The sequence below is a fragment of the Cherax quadricarinatus genome, chromosome 24 (genome assembly GCF_038502225.1).
Source record: "Cherax quadricarinatus isolate ZL_2023a chromosome 24, ASM3850222v1, whole genome shotgun sequence".
Classification (NCBI taxonomy): domain Eukaryota; kingdom Metazoa; phylum Arthropoda; class Malacostraca; order Decapoda; family Parastacidae; genus Cherax; species Cherax quadricarinatus.
The window spans coordinates 23,406,847-23,430,105 of record NC_091315.1 but is presented as its reverse complement, the minus strand read 5'-3'; the positions used below and the strand labels follow the sequence as shown (position 1 = coordinate 23,430,105).

Here is a 23,259-nt window from a genome sequence, read left to right as displayed (position 1 = left end):
TCGCCAGGTCCCAAAAACCATTTGCCTACATTCATTCCTATCTAACATGCTCAGCACGCTGGCTGGAAGTCCAAACCCCTCGTCCACAAAGCCTCCTTTACCCCCTCCCACAACCCTTTTCGAGGACGACCCCTACTCCGCCTTCCTTCCCCTACAGATTTATACGCTTTCCAAGTCATTCTTTGTTCCATTCTCTCTAAATGACCAAACCACCTCAACAGCCCCTCTTCAGTCCTCTGATTAATACTGTTATTAACTCCACACCTCCTCCTAATTTCCACACTACGAATTCTCTGCATAATATTTACACCACACATTTCCATTAGACACAACATCTCCACTGCCTCCAGGCTCCTCCTCACTGCAGCAGAAGAAAGAAGGGAATATACTCTCGTATATTCCCTTCTTTGTCTCCATGGATAAAGTTTTTTGTCTCCACAGATACCTCAGCACACCAATCACCTTTTTTCCTTCATCAATTCTATGGTTAACCTCATCATTCATAAACCCGTCTGTTGACAAGACAACTCCTAAATATCTGAAAACATTCACTTCTTCTATACTCCCTCCCTTCAATGTGATATCCAATTTTTCTTTATCAAAATCGTTTGCATGTTTATGAGACAGAAAAAAGACACAAGCAATCCTACCATCATGCAAAACAATTTCAGGCTATCGTTTTACACTCACTTGGTAGGACAGTAGTACCTCCCAGGGCAGTTCCTTTCTACCAACCTACTACCTAGTATTATATACTACTACTTTCAACAAACTGGCCATATCTCACCGAAGTAGAGTGGCCCAAAAAGACAAACAAAAGTTTCTCTTTTTAACTTTAGTAATGTATACAAGAGAAGGGGTTACTAGCCCCTTGCTCTCAGCATTCTAATTGCCTCTTACAACACGCATGGTTTACGGAGGAAGAATTTTGATCCACTTCCCCATGGAGATAAGCGGAAACAGACAAGAATAAGATCTACGGTAGATCGTCGTTTAACACGGTAGTTACGTTCCTGAAAATGCCGCGGTAGTTAAACCCATGTAAGACAAACTGAAGAACTTATCTGAAAAATAGGGTTATGTTCCTGGGAGCCCCCAAAAGGCCAAACAATTTTTTTTTAGACAAACAGATCTTACAAAAATAAAAGTGAATATGTAAAAGTGAATATGTAATTGGGATATTAGCAGTTTGGAGGGATATGTTGTGTATCTTTATACACATATGCTTCTAAACTGTTGTGTTCTGAGCACCTCTGCAAAAACAGTGATTATGTGTGAGGTGAAAGTGTTGAATGATGATGAAAGTATTTTCTTTTTGGGGATTTTTTCTTTCTTTTTGGGTCACCCTGCCTCGGTGGGAGACGGCTGACTTGTTGAAGAAAAGAAAAAAAAAAAAGTAATTGTAGCTCACTGTCGTGATGCACAATGGACCTGCACCTTACGATGGCATCATGTTACATTAAATCCGCCATACAATACATTTTAATGCAAAAATTTTGCCTCGCCTCATGCGATTTGTCCGGGACGCATCCCACATGTGGCCTGAGCGCTCCTCAGCTGTCCCGTGGGTGCCAGTGTTTACAAGCCAGCCAGTGCGGTCGCATCCACGCATACAATCGGTACATTTCATATTATCACAGCATTTTTAGTGATTGTACCTGCAAAATAAGTCATCATGGGCCCCAAGAAAGCTTCTAGTGCCAACCGTGCGGTAAAAAAGGTGAAAATTACTATGGAAATGAAGAGAGAGATACAGTGGACCCCCGCATAACGATCACCTCCGAATGCGACCAATTATGTAAGTGTATTTATGTAAGTGCGTTTGTATGTGTATGTTTGCGGGTCTGAAATGGACTAATGTACTTCACAATATTCCTTATGGGAACAAATTCGGTCAGTACTGGCACCTGAACATACTTTTGGAGTGAAAAAATATCGTTAACCGGGGGTCCACTGTAATTGCTAAGTACGAAAGTGGAAAGCGTGTCTCGGAGCTGGCCAGGTTGTATACCAAACCCCAATCAACAATCGCTACTATCGTGCCCAACAAAATGGCAATCAAGGAAGCTGTTCTTGCAGAAGGTGCAACTTTGTTTTCAAAAATGAGATCGTAAGTACTCGAAGATGTTGAGACACTGTTATTGGTGTGGATAAACGAAAAACAGATAGCAGGAGATGGCATTTCTCAAGCAATCATATGTGAAAAGGCTAGGAAGTTGCATGACGATTTAATTAGAAAAATGCCTGCAACTAGTGGTGATGTGAGTGAATTTAAGGCCAGCAAAGGTTGGTTTGAGAGATTTAAGAATCATAGTGGCATACAAAGTGTGATAAGGCATGGTGAGGCTGCCAGTTTGGACCAAAAAGTGGCTGAAAAATATGTAAAGGAATTCAAGGAGTACATAGACAGTGAAGGACTGAAACCTGAACAAGTGTTTAATTGTGAAGAAACAGGCCTGTTTTGGAAGAAAATGCCAAACAGGACCTACATTACTCAGGAGGAAAAGGCACTCCCAGGACATAAGCCTATGAAAGACAGGCTTACTCTCTTGATGTGTGCTAATGCTAGTGGTGATTGCAAAATGAAGCCTTTATTGGTGTATCACCCTGAAACTCCCGGTGTTCAGGCAAAACAATGTCCTCAAGGCTAATTTGTGTGTGCTGTGCAGGGCAAACACTAAGGCATGGGTCACTAGGGACTTTTTCTATGACTGGTTACACCATGCATTTGCCCCCACTGTGAAAAAATTACCTCCTGGAAAATAAACTGGACCTTAAGTGCCTCCTGGTATTAGACAATGCTCCTGGTCATCCCTCAGACTTGGGAGAGCAACTTTCTGGGGACATGAGCTTCATTAAGGTCAAGTTTTTGCCTCCTAATGCCACTCCTCTCCTGCAGCCCATGGATTAGCAGGTCATTTCAAACTTCAAAAACCTCTACACAAAAGCTGTTTCAAAAGTGCTTTGAAGTGACCTCAGACACTTGATTGACTCTAAGAGAGTTTTGGAAAGATCACTTTAGTATCCTCAGTTGTGTAAACCTTATAGGTAAGGCTTGGGAGTGACTAAGAGGACCTTGAACTCTGCTTGGAAGAAACTGGCCAGAATGTGTAGACAAAAGGGATTTTGAAGGATTTGAGGCTAACCCTGAGAAGCACAGGCCAGTTGTGGAATCAATTGTGGCATTGGGGAAGTCCTTGGGGTTGGAGGTTAGTGGGGAGGATGTGGAAGAGTTAGTGGAGGAGGACAATGAAGAACTAACCACTGATGAGCTGCAAGATTATCTTCAACAGCAAGAGGCCAGACCTGAGGAAACTGCTTTGGAGGAGGGGAGAGAGAAATTGAAGAAGTTGCCTACTTCAAAGATTAAGGAAATGTGTGCAAAGTGGCTTGAAGTGCAAACCTTTATGGATGAAAATCACCCTAACACAGCTATTGCAAGCCATGCTGGTGACTATTACAATGACAATGTTGTGAACCACTTTAGACAAATCATAAAGGAACGAGAGGTACAAAGCTCTATGGACAGATATGTTGTGCGAAAGAGGTCCAGTGACTCTCAAGCTGGTCCTAGTGGCATTATAAGAAGGGAAGTAACCCCGGAAAAGGACGTGCTCCTAATGGAACGGGATTCCCCTTCTAAACATTAACAACTTCCACACTCTCCCCTCCTCCCAACCCATCAATGATCACCAGATCTTCAACAGGGGTACGTGTCAGTTTGTGTATTAAAATTAATATGTCATGTGGTAAAAAAAATTTTTTTTTCATACTTTGTGGTGTCTTGCACGGATTAATTTGATTTCCATTATTTCTTATGGGGAAAATTAATTCATCTTACAATAATTTCGGCATACGATGAGCTCTCAGGAACGGATTAATATCGTAAGGTGGGGGTCCACTGTATTATGTTGTTTATACGCTTAAGATTACAAATGCAACAGAAATAATAGTATTTCTTACTTTAAATTGTGGGTGCTGGTGTTTGTGGAGAGTGGAGAGTTATGCTGTGGACCTACTGGGCTGAGGTGGATGGTAGAGGTTCTGGTACTGAAGTCAATGGTTGTACTGGAGTGTGCCTAAATAAGTCAAGTCAAGTCAAGTCAGGTCAGGTCAGGTCAGGTCAGGTCAGGTCAGGTCAGGTCAGGTCAGGTCAGGTCAGGTCAGGTCAGGTCAGGTCAAATCAAGTCAAGTCAGTCTAAGTCAGTAAGTCAATCAGTCAGTAAGTCAGTCAGTAAATCAGCCAGTCATCACACAAACTCATATTTACTCAAACTAAACCGTGTTAAGTTAATTTTATGAAGTGTTATACAAAAATATGCCGCAATTCTTCAATAGTGCTATAACCAAAATTTGCCAAACAAAACTGTGTTAAATGACAGTCTACTGCAGTAAGAAAATGGAAGAAAACCCAGAGGGATGTGAATATATATGCTTATACGTACATGCATGTGTAGTGTAACCTAAGTGTAAGTAGAAGTAGCAAGACGTACCTGAAATCTTGCATTTTTATTAGACACACCAAAGACACCAGCAATCCTACCATCATGTAAAACAATTACAGCCTTTCATTTTACAATCACTTAGCAGGACGGTAGTACCTTCCTGGGTGGTTGCTGTCTACCAGCCTACTACCTAGTGCATTTTATACACATACTGTATAAATGTTTAAAGTTTGTGCTTTGCCTACTTGAGAGTGTGGTGATTCTACCTCTTCGTTTTAGACCAGCTGAAGTAAATTAACCCTATTAAATCTATTTTAACAGGATAAGCACTGGCTTAGCCTGACTGGTCAGAGATCGAGTCATGATTAGTGGACGGAGAATCGAGCCTTCATCCTTCATTATTATACAGTTAGCTGGAAATGGGAAATACAATGCCTGCACTTTAAAGGAGGGGTTTGGGATATTGACAGCTTGGAAGGACTTCTAAACTGTCGTATCTGAGCGCCTCTGCGACAGTGATTATGTATGAGTGAGGTGAAAGTGTTGAATGATGATGAAAGTATTTTTGGGGATTTTTTCTTTCTTTTTGGGTCACCCTGTCAAGGTAGGAGACACCCGACTTCTTGAGGAAAAAAAAAAAAAAAGCACTTTGTGGAAAGTAATTAATCCTTTCACTATCCACACCCCCAAAATTAATATTGCTCCCAGTGTTCACCTTTCATACAAAAAAAAAAAAAAGTTCTTTCTGTTCTTTCTGAAATTATAGAGAATCTTTCTCTAAAGTTAATGATAGCAAAAGTACAAAATTTTATGGAAAATTTACGGAATTACACGTGTGTAAAGTTAGTGTTCTCAGTGCAATTCACACATCAGTGATTTTGGTGAATTTGAATCCTATTATAAGTAATTTTATTTACCAATTTAACCAAATTCTTAGGTATTTTGCTAGTATGCCTTCCGTTATATTGACTGAGCACAAGAAATTCCCTATTTAACAGTTACAACTATAAATACACAGAAGTCAGTAATTTGCCAGTTTTACATAAAATTAAAAAAAAAACATCAATTTAAAAATAGAATGCAAAATAAACAATGTAGACATTCCTGGCATTGAAACATTTCCTCTGTTCATTAATCATGAACCCAGGCCTCTCCTATATTACACTTGCTTTCCGTTTTAACCTGTAAATGGTCCAAACGTATATATACGTTTTTACAGCTAGTGCCCCAAACATATATATTGTATACGTTTTATTTGTCATACATTCAACATTGCCACGATAAGCCTGAGTCGCCTAGACATGAGAGAATGGGTGTGTGCACTCACTGTGTGCCATATTAAAATAATTGGGGATGCCTGGGTACCATATGCTCTTTTTCCTATTAAAAAAAAAAAAAATTCTCAAAAAAGTTGGGGCACTACGGTAGAGAACGTATATATACGTTTGGACCGTTTATGGGTTAAATTCATAAACACAAAAAACAGAAGATTTACTCTATTTCCCAAATAGCAAAATATAACCAGAATGATTTGTCATGGTTTACAATGTCCCAATATTTTAATCAGACCTATTAAAAACTCGTAAAACAGACAGGGGTCTAGGTGGACCTTACCAGCCCTCTAGAAAATTGGCCAAAATAGAATAGTACAGTGGACCCTCGCCTAACACTTTTAATCTGTTCCTGAGAGCTCAACGTTAGGCGAAATTATCGCTAGGCGAATTAATTTTCCCCATAAGAAATATTTTTTTTTTTATTATCACACTGGCCGATTCCCACCAAGGCAGGGTGGCCCGAAAAAGAAAAACTTTCACCATCATTCACTCCATCACTGTCTTGCCAGAAGGGTGCTTTACACTACAGTTTTTAAACTGCAACATTAACACCCCTCCTTCAGAGTGCAGGCACTGTACTTCCCATCTCCAGGACTCAAGTCCGGCCTGCCGGTTTCCCTGAATCCCTTCATAAATGTTACTTTGCTCACACTCCAACAGCACGTCAAGTATTAAAAACCATTTGTCTCCATTCACTCCTATCAAACACGCTCATGCATGCCTGCTGGAAGTCCAAGCCCCTCGCACACAAAACCTCCTTTACCCCCTCCCTCCAACCTTTCCTAGGCCGACCCCTACCCCGCCTTCCTTCCACTACAGACTGATACACTCTTGAAGTCATTCTGTTTCGCTCCATTCTCTCTACATGTCCGAACCACCTCAACAACCCTTCCTCAGCCCTCTGGACAACAGTTTTGGTAATCCCGCACCTCCTCCTAACTTTCAAACTACGAATTCTCTGCATTATATTCACACCACACATTGCCCTCAGACATGACATATCCACTGCCTCCAGCCTTCTCCTCGCTGCAACATTCATCACCCACGCTTCACACCCATATAAGAGCGTTGGTAAAACTATACTCTCATACATTCCCCTCTTTGCCTCCAAGGACAAAGTTCTTTGTCTCCACAGACTCCTAAGTGCACCACTCACTCTTTTTCCCTCATCAATTCTATCATTCACCTCATCTTTCATAGACCCATCCGCTGACACGTCCACTCCCAAATATCTGAATACGTTCACCTCCTCCATACTCTCTCCCTCCAATCTGATATTCAATCTTTCATCACCTAATCTTTTTGTTATCCTCATAACCTTACTCTTTCCTGTATTCACCTTTAATTTTCTTCTTTTGCACACCCTACCAAATTCATCCACCAATCTCTGCAACTTCTCTTCAGAATCTCCCAAGAGCACAGTGTCATCAGCAAAGAGCAGCTGTGACAACTCCCACTTTGTGTGTGATTCTTTATCTTTTAACTCCACGCCTCTTGCCAAGACCCTCGCATTTACTTCTCTTACAACCCCATCTATAAATATATTAAACAACCACGGTGACATCACACATCCTTGTCTAAGGCCTACTTTTACTGGGAAATAATTTCCCTCTTTCCTACATACTCTAACTTGAGCCTCACTATCCTCGTAAAAACTCTTCACTGCTTTCAGTAACCTACCTCCTACACCATACACTTGCAACATCTGCCACATTGCCCCCCTATCCACCCTGTCATACGCCTTTTCCAAATCCATAAATGCCACAAAGACCTCTTTAGCCTTATCTAAATACTGTTCACTTATATGTTTCACTGTAAACACCTGGTCCACACACCCCCTACCTTTCCTAAAGCCTCCTTGTTCATCTGCTATCCTATTCTCCGTCTTACTCTTAATTCTTTCAATTATAATGGAAATCAAATTAATCCGTTCCTGACACCTCAAAGTATGAACAAAAAAAAAATTTTACCATATGAAATATTAATTTTAATACACACAAACTGAAGAAGACATGCACAGTTACATGACACTTACCTTTATTGAAGATCTGGTGATGACTGATGGGATGGGAGGAGGGGAGAGTGTTGATGGTGTTAGTGTTTAGAAGGGGAATCCCCTTCCATTAGGACTTGAGGTGGCAAGTCCTTTTCCGGGGTTACTTCCCTTCTTCTTTTAATGCCACTAGGACCAGCTTGAGGGTCACTGGACCTCTGTCGCACAACATATCTGTCCATAGAGGCCTGTACCTCCAGGTCCTTTATGACATTCCTAGTGTTTCACAATATTGTCAGTGTAATAGTCACCAGCACGGCTTGCAATAGCTGTGTGAGGGTGATTTTCATCAAAAAAGGTTTGCACTTTAAACCACATTGCACACATTTCCTTAATCTTTGAAGTAGGCAACTTCTTCAATTTCTCTATCCCCTCCTCCAAAGCAGTTTCCTCAGGTCTGGCCTCTTGCTGTTGAAGATGATCTAGCAGCTCATCAGTGGCTAGTTCTTCATTGTCCTCCTCCACCAACTCTTCCACATCCTCTCCACTAACCTCCAACCCCAAGGACTTCCCCAATGCCACAATGGATTCCTCAACTGGCATAGGATTCCCAGGGTTAGCCTCAAACCCTTCAAAATCCCTTTTGTCTACACATTCTGGCCACAGTTTTTTCCAAGCAGAGTTCAAGGTCCTCTTAGTCACTTCCTCCCAAGCCTTACCTATAATGTTTACACAATTGAGGATGCTAAAGTGATCTCTCCAAAACTCTCTTAGAGTCAATTGAGTTTCTGAGGTCACTACAAAGCACCTTTCAAACATAGCTTTTGTGTACAGTTTCTTGAAGTTGGAAATGACCTGCTGGTCCATGGGCTGCAGGAGAGGAGTGGTATTAGGAGGCAAAAACTTAACCTTAATGAAGCTCATTTCCGCAGAAAGTCGCTCTGCCACGTCTGAAGGATGACCAGGAGCATTGTCTAATACCAGGAGGCACTTAAGGTCTAATTTCTTTTCAATTAGGTAATTTTTCACAGTGGGGGCAAATGCATGGTGTAACCAGTCATAGAAAAAGTCCCTAGTGACCCATGCCTTACTGTTTGCCTTCCACAGCACACACAAATTAGCCTTGAGGACATTGTTTTTCCTGAACACACTGGGAGTTTCAGAGTGATACACCAATAAAGGCTTCACTTTGCAATCACCACTAGCATTGGCACACATCAACAGAGTAAACTGTCTTTCACAGACTTATGTCCTGGGAGTGCCTTTTCCTCCTGAGTAATGTACGTCCTGCTTGGCATTTTCTTCCAAAACAGGCCTGTTTCTTCACAATTAAACACTTGTTCAGGTTTCAGTCCTTCACTGTCTATGTACTCCTTGAATTCTTGCACATATTTTTCAGCCGCTTTGTGGTCTGAACTGGCAGCCTCACCATGCCTTATCACACTATGTATGCCACTATGATTCTTAAATCTCTCAAACCAACCTTTGCTGGCCTTAAATTCACTCACATCACTAGCTGCAGGCATTTTTCTAATTAAATCGTCATGCAACTTCCTAGCTTTTTCACATATGATCGCTTTAGAGATGCTATCTCCTGCTATCTGTTTTTCGTTTATCCACACCAATAACAGTCTCTCAACATCTTCTATCACTTGTGATCTCTGTTTCGAAAACAAAGTTGCACCTTTAGCAAGAACAGCTTCCTTGATTGCCGTTTTCTTGCCCACAATAGTAGCGATGGTTGATTGGGGTTTTGTGTACAACCTGGCCAGCTCGGAGACACGCACTCCACTTTTATACTTAGCAATGATCTCTTTCTTCATATCCATAGTAATTCTCACTCTTTTTGCTGTAGGGTTGGCACTAGAAGATTTCTTGGGGCCCATGGTGACTTATTTTGCAGGTGCAATCACTAAAAAGGCTGTGATATGAAATGTTCCGATTGTATGCTTGGAAGCGACTGCAGTGGCTGGCTTGTAAACACTGGCACCCATGGAACAAGTGAGGCGGGCTCAGGCTGCACGTGGACGCGTCTCAAACGAATCACATTGAGCAAGTTTTTTAGCACTAGCCGAGGCAAAATTTTTGCGTTAAAATGCATTGCTAGGCGGATTTAACGTTATGCGATGCGTTCGTTAGGCGAGGGTCCACTGTATTTCCATTACTATGGCCCTATTTTACAGCTGCTTCCAGTCCTGAAACCTACCCAAATCATCTCTATCTCAACAGTATGTCTTCCATTCTATCAAATGATACTTAAACGGTCAAAGTTTTCCTTTTCCCATTATGCATTACAGAGGGCAGGATTTTTTTTTTACTGTGCACACTCACCTCAATAACCCCTCCTCAGCCCTTTGGATAATACCTTTAGTAACCCTGCACCTCTTCCTAACCTCCAAACACGAATTCTCTTCATAATATTCATACCACATGTTGCCCTCAAACACATCTCTACTGCCTCCAGCCTCCTCCTAGCTGCAACATTCATAACCCATGCTTCACACCCATATAAATGTGTTGGTACTGGTATATTCTCATACATTTATCTTTTTTCCTCCATGGATACAGTTCTTTATCTCCTCAGATGCCTCAATTCATCCACAAACATTTGCAACTTCTCTTCAGAATCTCCCAAAAGCATCATCAGTTAAAACAATTTTATAAGATTCTTTATCTTTTAATCTCATACCTTTCCCCAACACCCTCACATTCACTTCTTTTACAACATACATAATTATATAAATTAGGTAGTAGGTTGGTAGACAGCAACCACCCAGAGAGGTACTACCGTCCTGCCAAGTGAGTGTAAAACGAAAGGCTGTAATTGTTTTACATGATGGTAGGATTGCTGGTGTCCTTTTTTCTGTCTCATAAACATGCAAGATTTCAGGTACGTCTTGCTACTTCTACTTACACTTAGGTCACACTACACATACATGTACAAGCATGTATATACACACACCCCTCTGGGTTTTCTGCTATTTTCTTTCTAGTTCTTGTTCTTGTTTATTTCCTCTTATCTCCATGGGGAAGTGGAACAGAATTCTTCCTCCGTAAGCCATGCGTGTTGTAAGAGGTGACTAAAATGCCGGGAGCAAGGGGCTAGTAACCCCTTCTCCTGTATATATTACTAAATGTAAAAGGAGAAACTTTCATTTTTCCTTTTGGGCCACCCCCGCCTCGGTGGGATACGGCCGATGTGTTGAAAGAAAGAAAGAATAATTATATAAAGTAACCAGTGACAGCCAAAAGCTACCGTGTCTCACTTTTTTCTCGACATCCTTTTTCTTCCTGCGGTGAAGAAGAAGTGGTTGATGCAGGTCCTTGATCTTGATACCATAAGTGTTGAAATAATAATCCACATAACTAATCTGGAATCAGGATACAATACAGGTCGACTAAGTTTTGTGGTTTAAATTACACTGTACTTTAAATTTGTCCTTTAAATTACTCTCTCAAGTCTTGAATAGAACAAACACTTCCACAAGGACATATTGTACCTTTATTGTAGAAAATGCTTCACTCAGAATGACTTATACAAAGACTACTGGCTGGAGCACCAAAATATAAATTGCAGCTCACTGTAAATGTGTTGAGAGTGAAATTCTGGCAAGACAGCTATTACATGAATAATTGTAAAAGTGTTTCCTTCTTCGATAAGGATATACTGATGTAGTAAAACAAGAAGAGTATCCCATCAATTTATAAAGCTTTAAAGGAGTCTGTATATATAACATGAAGCTACCCATTCAATTTACCTACATCAATGAAACATACACCTCCCCACCTTTCTTGATAAGTTGACAATATAAAGCAATATAAAGCAATATTAACCAAATTCAAGGTATAAAGATAATCCAACAACAACATTACAAATCTGACTTTGCAAATACAGGATTTAACTAGATATTGTACAATACAGTTAACTAGATACAATGCTGTGGTTGACTAGATACAAAGTAGCTAATGGAATTACTACACACATAATTCATTAACTACTTAAGACAACCAGCTGACCATGTATCATGCAAGGTTTAATAATAGTGGTAGTACAGGCAAGAATTGGTTAATGGATGCATAAATTAGATATCAAAAATTGCCACAAAGTTTACAGTAGAACTATTAGTGAAAGAGTTAAGGGTAAGATATTAAATAGAATTCCAGGAGCAGAGAGGATTTAGGAAAGGTAGGGGATGTGTAGATCATGTGTTTACATTGAAGCATACAAGTGAACAGTACTTAGATAAAGGTAAAGAACCATTTGTTGCATTTAGGGATTTAGAAAAAGCATAAGGAAGCCTTGTGGGAGATACTGCTGAAGTAAGGAATAGAAGATTTTTTATTTTTTATTATCACACTGGCCGATTCCCACCAAGGCAGGGTGGCCCGAAAAAGAAAAACTTTCACCATCATTCACTCCATCACTGTCTTGCCAGAAGGGTGGGTGCTTTACACTACAGTGACAAGTTTTCATGTGGAAAGTGAAGCCCAGGTTAAGGTGTATAGGAGGGAGTGGAGACTATTTTTCAGTGAAAGTAGGACTTAGCCAGGGATGCAAGGTGTCTAAGTCCTATACTCCCTTGGGTTGTAAAAGAAGTGAATACTAGAATGTTGGAAAGAGGTGAGGAATTAAGAGATTTGATACAAAGTGTGAGTTATCACAGTTTCTCTTTGTTGATGACAGTTATTTTGGGGGATCCTGAAGACAAGTTGCAGATATTAACCATATCTGCAACATCTGCTACACTGCTTACCTGTATATTCTATCCAGCTATGCATTTTCTAAATTCATAAATACAATAAACTGTTCTTAACATTTTTTAACCCCTTTCAGGGTCCAAGAATTTCCCCCCAAAATTTTATTTTTTAATGAAATGGTAGAGAATCTTTTTCTGAAGGTAATAAAATAAGAAGTATGAAATTTGATGGAAAATTGACGTAATTACACTATTGCAAATTTTACTGCATCAGCATCGACAATTTTGCCCACTTTGACTCCTATTTAGGCCAATTACATTATTCCAGTCATCCAAATTCTTAGCTATTCCACTAGTATTACTTCTAATTTATCGACTGAGCACAAGAAACTGCCCAATAAACTATTTCAACTACCCAATAAAGTGATCAGAAATTGGTAATTTAGCCAATTTCACACAAAGTTCAAAATATTCCAATTTCAAAACAGGGTCCAGAATAAACAATGCAGGCATTTCTGGCACTAAAATAACACTTCCTCTGTTTATTAGTTACATTTCCAGGCTTTACAAATGAATTCCATTTTGATTTTTTATTTACACCAAAAAATAGAAGATTCACTATTATGAGATATTGCAAGAATTGTATAAATAATATCAGTGCATTCGTGAACATATATCAGATCCATCAGTTGACATGTATTGGACTCATGACATCATGTTTACTCTTGAACATTTCTACTACGTTGATCTCAATTTCAAGCTATTTTCAGTACTAAAACCAATCAAAATCATTTCTATATCTGTAATATATCTTCCATTCTATCAAATGAGACCAAAAAACTGTTAATACAACCGTAAAAGCCATAAAAAATACACCACAAAGTTGGTGTTTTAATCCAAAAACACCTGCAGCATTGCATGCTGCAGGATTTGTTTTATATGGTGCACACTTACCACATACTGTAGATGCAATCTCTCATATCAGGCCCAAATTTACTGCTCACAGTTTATATGAGTGAGCCGAGCTCATAACGTAGAACTACGGCTTGGACCCCTCAAAGGGTTAAATACTTAGTCTACACATTCCCTATCATTCCTAAACCCTCCTTGCTCCTCTGTAAACCTACATTCTATTTTGCCCCTAACTCTTCCAATAATAATTCTACCGTAAAATTTGACTGTCAGCTTCGACCATTAGTCAGTAACAATGGTTACTGACTAACAGTCGACATCATTCAATGGTTACACCTTGTGATATAACAGGTTTCACTGTGCCTCCATGGGTGGCTCTGCTGCTCTCATAGCCTTGGGCAATGCTCAGTTCAAAGCAGGAAAATCATTGCAAATTAAATATTTCAAGCTACTTCTGGGTTTGAAACCGACCAAACTCGCCTCTGTTTCGGTAGTATGTCTTCCATTCTATCAAATAATGCCAAGAAACAGCCAATAAAATCATAAAAACTTCAAAGTCACTATTTGGAACCAACACAAGGCCAGAGATTTGCTTTCCTCATCATGTACTGTATGAGGCAGAATTTTTATATATTGTGCACCCTCACCATACAGACTTATTCTTTCATGTCTAGGCCAAAATTTCCCACTCACAGCCTATTTGTGGGCACTGTGGTTAAAACAGATCTACATGAGTGGCACTATCATCTATTACGTAGATCTACACAAGACACTGAAAGGGTTAAACATAAATTCACTTAAAGTCTTCTTTCTTTCAATGCACCAGCCATATCCCACCGAGGCGGGGTGGCCCAAAAGGAAAAACAGAAGTTCTCTGTTTACATTTAGTAATATATACAAGAGAAGGGGTTACAGTATCTTAACAAATTTTTCCACAAACCTCCTCTCCTTTGTAGTTAGTAAAGGTGGATCTGGGGTTTTGATTGAAGATAATGTCATCTATGCGATAAGATTTATTATTGTACCTAGTGAGAACGATACAGCCGACCAATGCCCGTACAGCCATATTCTTGAAGTTAGACCTGTGCATCTGGTGCAAGTCAGCCCTTGAAATGAAATTAATAACATTATAATCTGTATCTCTGTAGCTACCACTGTCAAGATTATCACTAAATGTATGATGTCACTATTCTAAGTTTTCAAAAAAGCATGTGCAGTCTCTCCTCACTTAACAACGTAGTTCCATTCCTAAGAGTAGGTCAGTAAACAAACTGGCTGTTAAGCGAGGAGCATACTATACTGGTAAAGGGTTTGTGTCAACCATCTTTAAATATTGGTTTAAAGTCACCTTTGCACTATTTATAACATTTTTAGTATATTTTTAAATGTTCATACAGTAGTGTACTGTATACTGTAATAAACAGAATATTGGAAATCAGCTCTAATATACATTACTTAGGTATGCATACTGGTCAGAGAGCCCATCGTAAGTCCGAGCGTTCGTTAAAGGAGTACGTCGTTAAGTGAGTAGAGACTGCATAGCATTCATATGCAGAGGGTCCTCTACATATAGAACTTCAGATATATAAATATCATTGCTTACTAGCAGGACCTTTGGGAACCAATAATTTTTCTAAAAGTCAATCCACAGGTGTTAACATTCATAAAAAGATCTAGTAATTTTTATTCGTAGAGATACATGTGCTGAATTTTTGCATATGCTCATTTTATGCATGCCAGACATCTTATAAGACAGGTTACAAAGGTTACTCAAACCCAAACTTAAAATTTAGCTCTGAAACTGAGCACAGGCTGGATGGACCCTTCAAAAAAAAACCAAAAAAACTTATAAAACCAAAATGTATCAAAACCAGTAAACACCTCCAGAATTCAAGTCTGGCTAACTGGTTACCTAAAAATCCTTCATAAATGCTACTTTTTCTCACACCTAGACAGCACTTCAAATTCCAAAAACCACTCGTTTCCACTAACAAGTAGCCTGCAAAGAGGCAGAGCCAGGAGCTGTGACTTCACCCCTGCAACTGCAAATAGGCAAGTACACCTCCTGAACTTTCAATCCTCCTTCATACCCTTTCCAACCATATAATATTTCCTGAACCTTTTTCCATCTACCTAATTTATACACTTTGTTCAACTTATCTTACTCCATCCTCTCTTAAGACCAATCTCAACAACCTCTCCTACACTCTGAGTTGTACCTTTAACCCTTTGACTGTTTTGGTCGTATATATACATCTTACGAGGTACCGTGTATGACGTATATATACTCATAAATTCTAGCGGCTTCAAATCAAGTAGGAGAAAGCTGGTAGGCCCACATGTGAGAGAATAGGTCTGTGTTGTCAGTGTGCACCATATAAAAAAATCCTGCGGCATGTAGTGCATAAGGAGAAAAAAAAACTCAGACCATTTTTTTAAATTAAAATGCCGACTTTGTGGTCTATTTTCATATAGTATTTATGGTTCTATTCTCGTTTTCTTGGTCTTATTTGATAGAATGGAAAACATATTATGGAAATAGAGGTGATTTTGATTGTTTTACTATAAAAAGAACCTGGAAATGGAGCTCAAAGTAGTGGAAATGTTTGATTTTTTGCCGATGTTCCAAAGTAAACAAATTCAAATTCAAATTCAAACTTTATTCTCTATAAGTATTACAATGCTGAGTTTACAGAATTTGGTTATTGTGTGGTTTACATGTAGTAAAATAATAATTACAGAGTGTACCACTAGAACGCCTAGCATGGCTAGGCATTTCGGGCAGACTTATATTAAATCTTAGGTTTAAAATGTTACAGAATTATGAGATAAGTTGGTATTATGGCTAAGTGACTAAATACTAGTTGTGAGTTTAGCAATGTGAATGCTTTTGTTTTGGCACTATACATAGTTTCAGTATTGGAATATCACAGGCCAACTTTTGACTAGTTAAGATTCATTATTTTAAGATTGAGATTGATATTTCTGTTTATGGTCAAATGGGTGAGTGAAAGTGTAAGTGTGAACCACCAGGTGGTATTCGTATTATTAGTTGACAGGGTGTATCAGGGAGATAAGATGTTTTCTGATGGTAGTTTTGAAGGTGATGAATGTGTCTGCAGTTTTGGAATTTTCAGGTAGGGTGTTCCAGATTTTAGGGCCTTTGACATACATTGAATTTTTGTAAAGGTTTAGTCAGACACGGGGAATGTCATAGAGATGTTTGTGTCTGGTGTTGTGCCTGTGGGTTCTGTCACAACTATCAAGAAAGCGTTTTAGGTCAAGGTTAATATTGGAATTTAAGGTCCTGTAGATGTAGATTGCACAGTAGTAAGTGTGGATGTACTGAACAGGGAGTAAGTTTAGATCTATGAAGAGTGGGGGGGTGTGTTGCCAGGGATGGGATTTAGTGATTATTCTTACTGCGGCTTTTTGTTGGGTTATTATTGGCTTTAGGTGTGTTGCTGCAGTTGAACCCCAAGCACAGATAGCATAGGTGAGGTATGGATATACAAGTGAATGGTATAGTGTGAGAAGGGCAGTTTGCGGCACGTAGTATCGTATCTTGGAGAGGATCCCAACCGTTTTGGATACTTTTTTGGTTATGTGTTGGATATGGGTGCTGAAGTTCAGGTTGTTGTCGAGGTATAGGCCTAGGAATATGCCCTCATTATGCCTGGTAATTAGAGTGTTGTCGATCTTAATGTTAATTTGCGCATCTCCTGCTCTGCTACCAAACATAATGTAGTAGGTTTTGTCAACGTTAAGTGTAAGTTTATTGGCTGTCATCCAAGCCGATATTTTGATCAGCTCCTCATTAACAATGGTGTTGAGGGTTGCAAGATTAGGGTGAGAGATGACATAAGTCGTGTCGTCAGCAAAGAGAATGGGGTTCAGGTGTCGAGATACGTTTGGAAGATCATTGATGTATATGAGGAAGAGCAGGGGACCAAGGACACTTCCCGGCGGAACTCCAGTATCAAGTGGCCGTGTTGTTGATGCTGTGTCTTTAATGGTGACATACTGATACCTATTAGTAAGGTAAGATTTGAAATATGCAAACGCATGGCCTCTTATACCATAATGGTCAAGTTTGTGGAGTAGGATGCCGTGGTCTACTGTGTCAAAAGCTTTTCTTAGGTCAATAAAAATTCCTAGTGAATATTCCTTATTTTCCAATGCTGTGTAAAGCAGATCTAACATTTTTATAATTGTATCGTTAGTGCTTTTATTTTTCCTGAATCCAAATTGGCAGGGGTTGAGTATGTTTTGTGACGTTATAAATGAATATAGTCTCCAGTGCACGAGTTTCTCAAAGATTTTGGATAGCAATGGTAAGTTTGATATTGGCCTATAGTTGTTTAAATCTGTAGGGTCACCACCTTTATGTATTGGTGTAACCCTTGCCGTCTTGAGTAGTTTCGGGAAGGTGCTAGCTTCTAGTGACTTGTTAAAAAGCAATGAGATAGTATGCGAGAGGACATGGGCCACTCTCTTGTACAATAGTGGTGGGACATGAGACAGATTCCCTGAGTTATTTTTAAGTGACTTTATAATCTCGGTGACTTCCGTGGGCTCAGTTGGAGCAAGATAGAAGGAATTTGGGAAATTCCCATCTAGGTAGTCCCCGGCATGGGCATTGGTACGTGGGATTTTATTGGCGAGATTAGAACCTATGGTTGAGAAGAAGTCGTTTATCTTGTTAGCTGTGTCGGTGGGTTGCAGTGGTGTTTCATTAGGTTTAGTTAGGACAATATTCTTGTTTTTTTTCAGTTTGTGGGTCCCTAGAATCTGAGAGAGTGTTTTCCAGGTCTTTTTTATATCTCCTCTTGTGTCGGTGAATCTACTGGAGTAGTATAGTTGTTTGGCTTTCTTTATTACTTTGGTGAGGACTGATGAATAGTGTTTAAGAGTATCTTTGTGCATTAAGCCCTGTCTATATTGCTTTTCATATTGGTGTTTCTTATCAATGGATTTCAGAATGGTGCTGGTTAGCCATGGGCAACCAAGCTGTTTGTTTGTGATCTGTTTCGTTTTTATAGGACAATGTTTGTTGTATAGTCTAAGTAGTTTGTTAAGAAAAATGTCTGTCCAGTCGTCAATACCATTGGCCTTGGAGAATTCTGTAGGCCAGTCAACAGTCTCTAGGTCAGCTGTGAACTTCCTTATTGAGGCCTCATCATGGAGTCTAAATGAGACTTAGTTGTATTCAAGTGGTGGTTTACTAATGTTTGTCAAGAGGAAGGTAGGGTAGTGGTCTGTAGTGCTATCTGTGATTATCCCTGATTTAAGGGGGGCTAGTATATTGGTCCATATGTGGTCTATTATGGTTGCACTTGTTTCAGTGAGCCTGGTTGGTTTAGTTATTGTTGGTATGAGAAGTGTGCTATTCATATTGTTGATGAAATCAGTTACAGGCTGATCATCTAGTAGGCCAAGGTTGATGTTGAAGTCTCCAGCTAAGAGAAGGTGGTGCTTATTCATTTGTCTGTTTGTTATTAGTGCCTTTAGATTCTCACTGAAGTTTGGGATGTTAGTGTGGGGTATCCGGTAAATGGCACCGATTGTTATAGGCGTCTTAAGTTTTTTTACAGTAAAATTAGCAAAAATGTATTCTCCATATTCATCACTAAAGCAATTGGTGCTGATACAAGATAATTGGTTAGAGTAATAGATTGCAATACCACCCCCAACTTGGTATGGTCTGCAGTTGTGGATTGCTGTGTATCCTGGTAGAGGGTAGATATCTATTGTGTCCTGTTTTAGCCAGGTCTCGGTAAGAATAATGCAGGAGAAGGGTGTCTTTAGTGATTCAAGGAGTGCCAGGAGGTCATCATAGTGTTTGCTTAAGGACCTGATGTTGTAGTTAAGTACTGATAGACTTTTATCATTGTTTAGGATAGTGCTGGCTTGTGATGCTGTGTAGTAAAGGCAGTTACTTTCCAATAGGTTTTGATTGTGTGTCAGATTATGTAGGTTTAGATCAGGGTCAACGTGATCAATCATCTTCTAGGTTTAAATTATGGTTATTTATATCCTGAGTTGTGTGTTGAGTTTTAGTACTGATATCTGTAGTGGTGGGAAGTTTGGACAAGTATATAGCTATAGCATTTTGGTCATGTAGAGTATAGTCACTAATACACATAATGAAGTTGGTGTTGTCTATGTGTTGTGCTGGAATGAGCTAAAGTACAACTAGGTATAAACTAATAATATAAAAATACAAATTAAAAATAGCACAAGACTCTCACTTGTAATTGCACTAAGGTCTAATGTAATGACTTTGGTATAGTCTATGTATTGACCTAGAGTGAGCAATAGTACAACTAGGTTTAATCTAATAATGTAGAAATACAAATTAAAAATAGCACCAGGCTCTCACTAGTAATTACACTAGGGTCTAATATAATGACTTTGGTACTGACTATGTATTGAGCTAGAATGAGCTACAGTACAACTGAGTTTAATCTAATGATATAAAAAAGGCACAAGACTCTCAGTTGTAATTGCACTAAGGTGTTATATAAGTTGTTTACAAGAATTAGAGTATAACTAGATTTAAATTGACAAGATAAAATATACAAGTTAAGGTAGCAAAAGAATAAAAAAAGTAGAAAAAAAAAATATATGAGGTAGTTGGTACTAGTTTGCAAAAGATAGTTAAGGGCCTTGAACAATAATATAATTGAAATATACACTAATTGCACACATGATATAGTCACTAAGATATGAAAACAATCTTAGAGTAGGACTTACAATATAAACTTATAATATAAAAATACAAATTGAAATGGTACTTGCAAGTCCAACTAGCCATTCTAATATGCAGTCATGAATGGGTTGACATTATTTGTACAATTATTATAATATTGCAGTAGTCTGCATAACAGTAAATCTTCTATTTTTTGTTTGAATAAAAATTCAAAATAGAAAGCAAGAGTAATATCAGAGGGGCCTGGAGACGTGACTGATGAACAAAGAAAATGTTATTTTAGAGCCAAGAATGTCTGCATTGTTGATTCTGAACCTTATTTTGAAATTGTCATATTTTCAATTTTCGTGAAATTGGCCAAATTGCAAATTTCTGGCCACGTTATTGGGTAGTTGAAATCAGTAAATGGGCAGTTTCTTGTACTCAATCGATAGAAAAAATGGATTCTAAAGAAATAGCTATGAGTTTGGTTGACTGGAACAATGGAATTAGCCAAAAATAGGGCTCAAAGTGGGCAAAATCGCCAATTTGTAAATATCGCCGAGGTCGCTAACTCTGCGAGAGCATAATTCAGTCAGTTTTCCATCAAATTTCAATTTTTTGGTGTCTTTACATTCGGGAAAAGATTCTCTATCATTTCATAAGAATTTTTTTTTTTTTTTTTTAATTTTGCGACACCAGGAGACACCTCAGGATTGGGGGTTGCGACAGTCAAAGGGTTAATACCACCATACTTTTCCTAATTTCTTCACTCATCTTTTAAATAATAACAAACTGCACACTAATTTTAAATATGAGATATCCATTGCCTCCAACCTCCTCCTCAAAGAAAAATTCGAACATCATGCCTCACACCCACATGAATGTGTTCACACTAATATACTATAGAATATCCCCCCTTTTTGCATTCAATGATCAATATTTTTTTTCTTCATACAAATGCCTCTACATTTCACCTACCTCTTTTTAACCCCTTTTCTATTTTATGATTCGCTTTGTGTTTCATATACAATTCATCTTCTGACACATCCATTCCACAATATCTTCACATAATACTACACTAACTTCCTTCACATAAATAATTCTCCTTCCTTCAAATCTGATGTCCCATCATTCATGACTGCATTTTTTATAAATATTATCTGAATCTCCTTAACTCTTTCTCCTGTATAAAAGAAAAACTTCATTTTCTCTTTAGGTAACCCTGCCTCGGTGGGATGCAACCAGTTTGTTGAAAAAAAAAAATTTTTTAATCTCATTTACCATTGTACTCCCTCAGGAGCTCCTATAAATAATTCCCCATTTTTTTTTTCAATTTAATTGTTCTAATCACTTCACCATACTAACTCCCCACAAACCATGATAATCTCACTGTACTTCTACATCTCAAACACAATCAGATATGTACAACTATCCACCTCAGCCCAGTAGGGCCACACCATGCTTCTCCACACTCTTCACAATCACTGACATACACCAGCAGCCACAATTTAAGGTAAATAATATTAGTATTTCCATTGCATTTGTAGTCTTAAACAACAAAAACAACATTATCATTTTTATTTTTGTAAGATCTGGATGTCTAAAAAAAAGCTGTTTGTCTGGGGAGGTAGGGAAGGGGGAACAGCCCATGAATGTAACCCTATTTTTCCCACTAGTTCTTCAGTTTATATAACAGATTTATCTAACACTGCATTTTCAGGAACATAACTACAGTGTAATATAAGGGTCTACTGTAATATATCTTAATTTCTACAACTACATGTACAAGGTATACAGGCCTAGCTGACATCAACGACATACTACTACATAGAAAGATGCTTGTTATGCAGAGCATTTCAGGCAAATTAGGTCAGTTTTCTCCCAGGATGCGACCTACACCAGTCGACTAACTCCCAGGTACCCATTTTACTGATGGGGAACATAGACAACCGGTGTAAGGAAATACGTCCAATGTGTCTACCCTCACCGGAAATCAAACCCACACTTTCCCTGTGTGAAGCGAGAGCTCTAGCCACCAGGCCACGGGTCACTGTAACGATTATAGAAATGGTTACACAAGCAGCATTGGCATATTCTTTAATTGGCAAAACTTACAGTATATCATAACAGGTTTCAGTGCGAAGAATTCTATGAGACACATCAGCACACAGCATAATTCCTCCTTCTTGATAATTGACTGCAGTCACATATCCTGGCCATATTTCCAACCTACAACATTTTTAATCTTTTAATGAGAGGAATCAACATGACAAAAGTACCCAGTAATGTTTCTCTCAGTATTATATTCATGGAAAATACTAAATCAATTAAGTAATTTAGTGTTACATGACAGAAGTGAGAGATGATAAAAGAGGAAAACTGAACAGGTTTTGGGAAATATATTGGCAGAAAGGAGAAATTAGTCACAGTTGACATAGCAAATCGATATGAGTTGAGAAATTATGGAGCAAGTCCTCATTAACCTTTTAACTGTGTCCAGCATACTAGTAGCCAGGCAATGATGGTGCCCAACATACTAATACGCAAAATTGTTCATGCTTTCAATCAAATGTCACCAGGCAATATTTTTTGACCTTAGAAAAACATGTAAGCCCAGGCAAGTCCAAACAGTGTGTCATGGTGTAACACTGTCTAGCTAGCACAAGTAAACAATGAAACTAGGACCTGATGTTCCACCACCAGCTTTCCTACCAGCAAATAGTGTTTGAAACTGCCAGGAAGATGTCTTATTCATTCCAAATTCATTACAATTTCATGATACTAACAGTGGAATTCGGCCAATAGGCACACTATGTAGATTTAACCATGGATAACCCAATATAGTCAAACAATGTGACTTATTTCCATATTTTGTTGAATATTACATCTTGAAATAATTGTAATATCATAAGACTTCTTTGTAAATACTATATGATTTACAGTGGTCTGGAAGGCACTCAGATGTCATGGACACACACAAATTGCATATGTTTATATAACCTAGGATATTCCCTCAAATCTATAAAATTAAACAACACACACACAGCCGTATCCCACTTTGGTAGTGTGACCTAAAAATAAAAAAAAAAAAAGTTTTTCTTTTTAAATTTAGTAATTTATACAGAAGGGGTTACCAGCCCCCTGCTCCCTCAACTCTAAATCATCATCATCTTCAATGAAAACT

General features: G+C 38.7%; 1 protein-coding gene across 5 annotated transcripts in view; it reads right to left on the bottom strand.

Annotated features, from left to right (window-relative positions):
* LOC128690747 (piwi-like protein Ago3) overlaps window positions 1-23,259 on the bottom strand; it is a 122,025-nt gene that overhangs the window by 60,358 nt on the left and 38,408 nt on the right. For 4 of the 5 annotated variants that reach the window (XM_070088265.1, XM_070088267.1, XM_070088268.1 and 1 more), the window contains 3 exons: window positions 22,191-22,304; window positions 14,322-14,487; window positions 11,039-11,143 (listed from right to left, as the gene is read on the bottom strand). In XM_070088265.1, coding sequence (XP_069944366.1) covers window positions 11,039-11,143; window positions 14,322-14,487; window positions 22,191-22,304 — 385 coding nt within the window. The remainder of the gene's footprint in view (window positions 1-11,038; window positions 11,144-14,321; window positions 14,488-22,190; window positions 22,305-23,259) is intronic. The other variant, XM_070088266.1, reaches the window with a different exon arrangement.